The following is a 9,303-nucleotide window of genomic DNA, read 5'->3' as shown; positions in this document are numbered from 1 at the left end:
ACAAATCAACTTGCTTTTCAGTAGTTTACGTAATGGACAGGAATTAAATTACAAAGCTCTACAAGACTGTCAGTTATCCTAACCCGGTTCTTTCAAAATTTAAACAACTGCTAGAAATATAATAATAAGAATAATGCCATATAAAGGATGGAAAAAAATAAAGGTGAGCGACGAAAAAGTCAAATTCAAGTCTTGCTCCCGTTTGATTTTCAACTTTCAACAGTAAAAGAGAACGCACATTTTCGTCTCTATGTTCTCACTTTACATCACAATCCCCACGCCGTTTCAAACACATCTCAGCCGTCTGATCAGAAAAGACCCCATTTGATGTTCTCTCTCATCTACCCGGTCGTCCGGTCACCTCCATTACCATATATCCCCCTCTAGCCGTGCTTTTCCTCTCTTTTCTAACCTGTTTCTGCAATTCCCATGGCGGTTTGAGTTTCGATCGTTTCATTTCACTCATTCTTCTTCTACATCTTCCTCTCTAGAAGCGCGGAAATGGCGGTGGAGCTCATGGGGTTTCCGAAAATGGACGAGCAGAAAGCAATTCAGGAGGCTGCATCGGAGGGATTAAAGGGCATGGAGAATCTAATCCGTGTTCTGTCCCACAAACCCGATCTCGTTGACTGCGCTGATCTTACCGATGTTACTGTTTCTAAGTTTAAGAAAGTCATTTCTCTTCTAAATCGCACTGGCCATGCCCGGTTCAGAAGAGCACCGATTCCCCCTTCCAGCTCGCCTCCCCCTTCTGCTTCAAAGTTGCCGCCGCCATCGTCCGCCGTGCCCTCGTCGGCCAACATTTCCCAATCGCAAATTCCGAATCTATCACCGGCGCAGTTCCCCTCTCCGGCGCCCATCCCAAATCCGGTCACCTTGCATAACGCTCCGATCAACAACAGCACTGCTCCATCCGGTTTTGTTCCGGCTCATTCACAGTCTCTGACTCTCGATTTCACAAAACCTAATATATTGACCTCCAAGACGAAGTCCCTAGAGCTGGAGTTCTCGAAGGAAACCTTCAGCGTGTCTTCAAACTCATCTTTCATGTCGTCGGCCATCACCGGCGACGGCAGCGTATCGAACGGCAAACAAGGAACGTCGATCTTCCTTGCACCAGCAGCACCAACTGCCTCCGGCAACGGGAAGCCACCCCTATCGACGGTACCGACGAAGAAGAGATGCCACGACCACCGTGAGCACTCCGATGACCTCTCCGGCTCCAGCAAGTGCCACTGCACAAAAAGAAGGTACACCACGAAATCAACCTCTTACATCTTATTGGTGAAAACCGAGTCGACTCGGAAAATCGGTCTGGTGGTCAACGATTTCGGGGGTGTTGCGGTTGTGGCATAACCAGCCACAGATGCACCACGAGCGTGATTGTGACAAATTACAGTGCCGACTTTTCCCCGAAGCGGTTTTAGAAATTGTGTCTGAAAAAATCGAGAAATTAATATCGCTTTTGTCTTTATATCTGTGGTTGCTTTTGACTGTTGACTTTGCAAATATTATTGCACCGGCCCACGTTATCGACGCGGCGCTTTATGACAGTTCTGGTTTTTAATTTCCTTCAGGAAGAATCGGCTGAAGAAGGTTGTAAGAGTGCCGGCGATTAGCTCAAAGATCGCGGATATTCCGCCGGACGAGTACTCGTGGAGGAAGTACGGCCAGAAACCGATCAAGGGATCACCGTATCCAAGGTGAGCGTCCGCAAATCGTGTCCGTTGATCTAGGCGTTGTGTGCCGCGTTAGCCCGCAAGGGCTTGTTTGTTTTGTTGGCTAACGTAACTTGTACTGTGGAAACAGGGGTTATTACAAATGCAGTACAGTGAGAGGGTGTCCGGCGAGGAAACACGTAGAGCGGGCCCCGGATGATCCGGCGATGCTGATCGTAACCTACGAGGGGGAGCACCGTCACGCATTGCAGGCCGCGATGCAGGAGAACGGATCCGGGGGTGTTGGGCTGGTGTTTCAGTCTACATGAGGAGGGTGGAAATGTCGAATTGCGAAAATAATCTGTTGTACCCAAAAAGAAAAAAAAAATAGAAATGAAGGGATGGTTTGGTTGTGATATTTTTGTAATACGAAGGGAGTGGCCGGGGGTTGAACTGTAAATTTAGTCTCTGGATGGAAAGGATTATATAATTACTACATTACAATTACAATTTCCCATGCCCTAAAGGAGATTTTTATTATTGTTGTTATTATTAAAGAGAGTGAGAGAGAGAAAGAGAGAGATGGAAAATGGAAGGAAAAGTGGGAGTGGGGATGCAAACAGATGGCCAAACAAGGAGTGGAGGCAGAGGGAGGGCCAATGAAACACTGTGGAATTGGTTGCCGTGGGGATCCAAGTGGCCTTAAAAAATGGGCCACTTGGCACGGCCTTCTGTCACCACGTCTCTTCCCAGTTCGCACTGCATCTCACTGCTGGTTTTGAGCCGTGAGGTATGTGTAGCATTAGAGGCCTAAAACAACAGCATTCCTTGGCGATACCCCTTACCGAATGCAACAAATCCATGCAATGTCAACGCTCACATGGTGGGGTGCAACAGACAAGTTTGTCAACACCAGCTATTCCAGATTCTTTTTTTTTTTTTTGGTCATAGCCATTCCAGATTCAATTCAAAGAAACTTTTAAATTTTTGTCAATGTAATGTAAGCCTTCAGAACTGGGTGTTAGGGGCAATACAACAATTATAATGCTGAGTCATGATCAAAGTTTGAAACGTGCATTCTACGTAATTTAAGCCTTCAGAACTGGACTTCGGAACACCCAATATTCACTTCGGCGTGGGGTTTTACTAATCATTCCCTTTTACATCAATCAACAAATGTTTCAAGTCTAGTCCCATTCAATCCTTACACGTTTTACAATATATTATCCTAACATTGCTCAGTTTATTATTTAAAATATGAACCCGCGACATTTTAATTATACTCCGGTCCTAAATAAGGGTATTATATTTAGGATCAGAAGAGTACAAAGTATGACTATAATGTAATACTACCTCCGGTCTTTAATATAAGACCTCATTTGACTTTTATTTTAATCCTAAACATAAAACCCAATCCATATAATCTCTCATATTTATATATTTTTTTTAAAGTAGTCATTCTAATTATTGTAATTTTAACTAATACACTTGATTAGTGAGAATATCGTAGGAAAGACAATACCTACTTGTCACAAATAACCAACTTAACTTATTTTTTTAATTTCTTCAAATTAATTAACTAGTTCTTATAATCAAGACCGGAGGTAGTATAATTTTAAAAGATTACGGTGATAAATATCATGTGAAGACCAAACCTAGTCTTTTTTTTAATGCAAAAGTCAACGCCAATTAAGAAAAAAAAGATCAAAGCATTGGCATAAAAAAGAAAAAGAAAAACGAAAAATATCGAAGCAGCCCTGTAGAAGCTATAATGGGACGAGCCTCTATCCTCTAAATGTGTACTGGATAGAGGATAGTATTCGGCCCAATTGGCCTGTGACATTTTGCCCTCTTCTTATTCCTCGTCCTCATTTTGTTTTGGCTGTGTATTATGCTCCTAATCCGGTCTTTAATGTAAAAAATTAATTTAAAAATTAAAATTAGTCTTATATGTAATACTACCTCCGTCCTAATTATAAGAGCCAGTTGGCTAATTTGAGAAGATTAAGGAAGTAAGTTGAGTTAGTTATTTGTCCTAAATAGGTGTTGTCTTTCCTAAAATATCTTTGCTAATCAAGTGTATTGACTAAAATTATTATTATTAGAAGGGCAACTTAGTAAAAAAAAAGTATAAATATGAGAAAGAAAGTAAATTGAGGTCTTATATTTATGACCAAAATAAAAGTCAGACAGGGTCTTATATTAAGGATCGAATGTAGTATTTATTTTACATATCTAATTTTTTTAAAAAATCAATCCCATTAATATTCCTTCAACAATAATCAAATAAGAGGGAGTAGGAAAATCAAAGAAAATAATTAGGGTGTTTTATAAAAATATTATATTAATAAATTTAACTAACATTTTTAATTTACTCACTTGAGTTAAATATGTTTTACGTTAAAGAACAGAAGAGTACATTATATTTTCACCCATGTGATGAATACTGTCGTATGTGGAATTCAATGCAGTATATTATGAATACGTGACTACGTATAATAAATATCTTGTTCTATAAAAAGTGTTACTGAGTTACTGTGTTGATTAACAATTTAACAGTGTTATCATGCCATTAACAGAAGGATGGTTCATAGATTTTGTTTGGGTGCATAATTATTTAGGATGCACTTTAACCGGGGGCCCATTGAACAGAATGGATTCGATTCTCTGGGTGTACTGTTATGAACATTCACGGTTCACAAAAAAGTTATTGTTACACTTGGATTCCACTCATTATTCTATTCAAGATTCTCCGTCTCAGACTTCTTCCCGTCGCTTTAAACAACAGCTAGGACGGATTTTCTCGTATTTTATGGGGTTAGAAATTGTCAAATTGGACGCTCTTCAGTGTGTGTTGTCTATATATAATTGGATGCTCTTCTTGGCAGTAAAAAAATAAAAAAAGAAACTGGAAACTGGGAGAGGGGTGGGGGAATCGGACACTATTGATGAATAATCACATTATGCGAAATTAGAACAGTGCTAGAGATATTTGTTAAAAGATAAAAAGTGGCCTCCAATTTATCTTTATGCCCAATTGATGAAACCAGTTTTTTTAGTTTATGCATTTTTGGTTGCCCACCATGCATTTTATTTTGTTCAAATTATTAGAGTCATTTAACATGAGCTATTTTACATTTTATAATACAATGTTTCTCTTATATAGCGTAAAATTATTTGAAATAAACTAATTCAAATATCTATCAAGACCAATCTTTTTTTAAATATGAAATGTATGGCCAACAGCCTTGTAACCTAATGACATTTAGACCCTCTTAATAAATGAAAGATCAAAAGTTTAATTGCGTATATAATCTCAAATTATTAGTGTCGGTATTTTTAACCTTTTTTTTTTAAGGAAAAAAGAGCATGTGCAGCTGTCCATGGATATTAACATAAACTTTAATTGGTTGTCAATTTGCCTTTTTTATCTATTGCCATTTACATATTGATTTTACACACACACAAAAAGTGTAACAACAAAGAATTCTTTTGAGAACGAAAAAATTAATCCCACATTATGCCAAAATTTTTGAAACTTCAAATGATGATAATATGATTTATTTTCACAAAAAAGTTAACATTACTTTGAGATGGAACTTCTGCTTCTCTCTAAAATAGGTAAATAACTGTGTTATTCACCCAAAAAAAAAACTTGACGAAGTACTCTGGTTTTTACAGAAACGGGAACCAAAGAGGGAGAGATTATAGAGAAGTGAACAGTAAAGGAAGTCCCTTTTGCCTCACTGTCAAGCACTTGCAAGTTGCATCCTTTGCCATAAAAATAGAATTAAAACGTACTTTAATGTTGCCTCTTCAAGTCCCTGCTTCTCTCTCTCCTTTCCCGTTTACACTGTTCTTAGGGTTTCTCACTCCTCCCCTCCCTCTCTCTGATTGGAAATCAGATTCAGAATCCAAGCTCTTTCTTCTTTTCTTCCTCATAGCAACTCATTTCCCTCTTTCATATTCAACTCGCCTGTTCGGCTCCTTCTTCCTCTTTCTCTGACGATACCATTCATATTATTTTCATGTGAGTTTCCCCTCATTCTTCGCTCCGACTATTTCTGCTGGACATCTCTCTTTCGTCTGTTTGTTTTTCCATTTTTTATTGTTTATTTAACCTGGATTGCCGTGCGTCCATTGCAAATTTCGTTCTCCCCTAGTGTTTGCCTTAGTCTTTGATTTGATGCGAGCTTGGTGAAGCCGCTGATGCAAAACGCTTACTGCACCAATCCCGGTTGATTTCAACTCCATTGTCGATGATTCCGATGCGACTTGATGGATATTACTCATAGATAAATAAGAGGGAAGAGGAAAACTATTCTCATTGGTTAACAACTCTTGTGCTTCGATTCGCCTGAGCCGAGGTTACAATTCTAAAAACATTGATTTCTGGACTGGGTTGGGTAGGAGTTTTTGAATCTGAATGGCTGATTCAGTGCATGCTAGCAGCGATAGTAAAATTCCGAATTTGATTTCCGCTAAGAAGTCATTGAAGCTTAGCCTGGAGAAGTCAAAGTCCCTAGGGTTAGCTTTGGAGAAGGCTGGACCTAGATTGGAGGAGATTAGCCAAAGATTGCCTTCCCTTGAATCTGCTGTTCGCCCCATTCGTGCTGACAAGGACGCCCTTGCGGCTGTTGGCGGACACATTAATCGAGCCGTTAGCCCCGCAGCTGCCGTGCTCAAGGTTTTTGATGCTGTACATGGCCTCGAAAAGTCACTGTTATCTGATCCGCGTAATGATCTCCCGGGTTATTTGTCAGTGGTGAAGCGCCTCGAAGAGGCACTGAGGTTCTTGGCAGATAACTGTGGATTGGCAATTCAATGGTTGGAGGATATTGTGGAGTACTTGGAAGATAATACTGTTGCTGATGAAAGGTATCTGTCAAATTTGAAGAAGTCACTTCAAAATCTTCGTGAATTGCAAAATGAAGAGGGGAAGGCCCGACTGGATGGTGGGCTTTTAGAAGCAGCATTGCAAAAACTGGAAAATGAATTCCGGCAGCTGTTGACTGAAAACAGTGTTCCGCTTCCAATGTCACCATCGCCTACGCTTGCTGGTCAGGCATGCATTGCTCCTTCACCTTTACCAGTATCTATTATTCACAAGTTGCAAGCAATTCTTGGCAGATTGATCGCTAACAATAGACTCGAGAAATGCATATCAATTTATGTTGAAGTCCGTAGTTCAAACGTCAGAGCAAGCCTGCAGGCTCTCAATCTGGATTACCTTGAGATCTCAGTATCTGAATTCAATGATGTGCAGAGCATTGAGGGATATATAGCCCAATGGGGAAAGCATTTAGAGTTTGCAGTGAAGCATTTGTTTGAAGCTGAGTATAAACTTTGTAATGATGTATTTGAGAGGATTGGATTGGATGTGTGGATGGGCTGCTTTTCAAGGATAGCTGCACAGGCCGGTATACTTGCATTTCTTCAATTTGGGAAGACTGTTACAGAGAGTAAGAAAGATCCCATCAAACTGTTAAAACTATTGGACATATTTGCATCTCTGAACAAATTGAGATTGGATTTCAACCGCCTTTTTGGTGGAGCAGCATGTGTTGAAATTCAGAACTTGACTAGGGATCTAATCAAGAGTGTGATTGATGGGGCAGCGGAGATTTTCTGGGAACTTCTGGTCCAGGTAGAGTTACAGAGACAGAATCCACCTCCTCTTGACGGCAATGTCCCGAGACTGGTGAGTTTTATTACTGATTATTGTAACAAACTCCTAGGGGATGACTATAAGCCAATATTGACACAAGTCCTTGTCATACACCGGAGTTGGAAACGGCAGAGCTTTCAGGAGAGACTCCTGGTGAATGAGGTTTTAAACATTATTAAAACCGTAGAGTTGAATTTGGAGACATGGATCAAGGCTTATGACGATCCTATGCTATCAAACTTCTTTGCTATGAACAATCACTGGCATCTGTTCAAGCACTTGAAAGGAACAAAGCTTGGGGATCTCTTGGGAGATACTTGGTTGAAAGAACATGAGCAGTACAAGGACTATTACTCCACAATTTTCTTGAGGGATAGCTGGGGAAAGCTTCCTGGTCATTTGAGCAGGGAAGGGCTGATTCTGTTCTCAGGAGGGCGTGCTACTGCTCGTGATCTGGTCAAGAAAAGGTTGAAAAAGTTCAATGAAGTTTTTGATGAGATGTATACAAAGCAATCAACCTGGGTTATGCCAGAACGAGATCTAAGGGAGAAAACAACCCAGCTTATAGTGCAAGCCGTGGTTCCTGTTTACAGGAGTTACATGCAGAATTATGGTCCCTTGGTTGAGCAAGATGCCAGCTCCTCAAAATATGCAAAATATAGTGTGCAGAAGCTGGAGGAAATGCTTTCGTCTCTTTATCAGCCGAAGCCTGTAAGACACGCCAGTTTGAAAGGTCGGCAATTTAGTGAGAAATTTGGCAATAAAATGGTGGATCTTCGTCGCACTGCCTCTGCAGTTGTGTAATTGCCTAGTCCTAGTTTTGAAAAGGTGAAAGAGCATTTATATACTCCTCTCGTAGGATTGTTGGCTGCTGTATATAATATTCCTCTGAGCCCCGCAATGCATCGTTTTACCTTCCCTGCCTCCCCTTTCTCGGATTCTGAGAAGGAGGCTTCTGAACAGTGCTGTTCAATTGCCTAATGCATTTACGAGACAGTGGAACTTTGTTTTCCTACTGAGATGGAAAATCAAATGTCATCTCTCCTGCACAGGTTTCTGCGATGTGAAGAGTATTGTAAGTTCTGATTAATAAATACGGGCCTTTGTCAATCAGGTTCGTCGATCTTACACCCAGCTAAAGTAATTTATTTGACTTCAGCTTCTCCCTTTAAACTTGCTTTGTAGCAGCAGGCTCAATGTAATATGTTAGATTTTTATGTGTAATTTTTTTAATTTATCACCATACATGGATTCAGAAGTTCTAGATTAACGGTTTTTTTTTTTTTTCCCAAGTCATATATCAAAGTCACGGGGGAAGTTGTAAACGCCGAAACCGTTATGAGCTGCTTGTTTCATGTGCTTTTGCCCTTTTCCATATGGAATACTGGCGACGAATTGCAGGGAGGTTGAGGCCAATTGGCAATGATTGTCAGTTTTATTCTATAATCAAAAGCAATTCGGCTTATATTTTCTCTTCTTATTGTATTTTTTCGGCCTTACTGCGCGATATCTTTAAGCAGGCTTTTGCTTTCGGTCCATTTTTATGATCAGAAAGGAAAATTAGAAAGGAAAAGAAAAGATATGAGGATCATGTCTTGTCAGCTTCAATCCAACCCAACCCCATTACAAATGCAATTCTGTCATACTAAAATATCTTAAAAAGCCAGCTGCAAAAGATACTAAGATAGTGGTAATCCTTAAACCAGAGAATATTCAGTTATGAATATTCATTAATCCTTAAACCAGAGAATCTTCAATTATGAATATTCATTGTGCCTTAATCCCAAAATTGGTCAGAGCTAGAGGCTCTAGGAGACCATGGAAGTTCATGTTTTTACTCATGGTGAGCTTTTCTCCATTTGGTTCTTGTCCTCATCCTCCTCTCTTTTCTAAGTTTTGAGCTCATCACGTAAAATTTTTCCAATGTATATAATCTGATGTCACACAAAAGCATTTTAAAAAGATCATGGTATTCGA

At 39.9% G+C, this 9,303-nt stretch overlaps 2 protein-coding genes across 2 annotated transcripts; both read left to right on the top strand.

Annotated features, from left to right (window-relative positions):
- Positions 1–377: 377 nt before the first annotated feature.
- Positions 378–2,184, top strand: LOC114753221 (probable WRKY transcription factor 17). Its single transcript, XM_028941883.1, has 3 exons — positions 378–1,250; positions 1,578–1,703; positions 1,810–2,184. The coding sequence occupies exons 1-3, from the start codon at positions 502–504 to the stop codon at positions 1,985–1,987; spliced, it is 1,053 nt and encodes a 350-aa protein (XP_028797716.1). The 5' UTR covers positions 378–501; the 3' UTR covers positions 1,988–2,184.
- Positions 2,185–6,084: 3,900 nt separating this feature from the next.
- On the top strand, positions 6,085–8,596 carry LOC114753220 (exocyst complex component EXO70A1-like). The gene has a single exon (XM_028941882.1). It carries the CDS (start codon positions 6,085–6,087, stop codon positions 8,128–8,130), a length of 2,046 nt encoding a protein of 681 aa, XP_028797715.1. The 3' UTR covers positions 8,131–8,596.
- The last annotated feature ends 707 nt before the right edge of the window (positions 8,597–9,303 follow it).

The sequence above is a fragment of the Neltuma alba genome, unplaced genomic scaffold (genome assembly GCF_004799145.2).
Source record: "Neltuma alba isolate B1F8T4 unplaced genomic scaffold, ASM479914v2 tig00007790_pilon, whole genome shotgun sequence".
Lineage (NCBI taxonomy): Eukaryota > Viridiplantae > Streptophyta > Magnoliopsida > Fabales > Fabaceae > Neltuma > Neltuma alba.
This window is presented reverse-complemented; position numbering and strand designations above follow the sequence as displayed.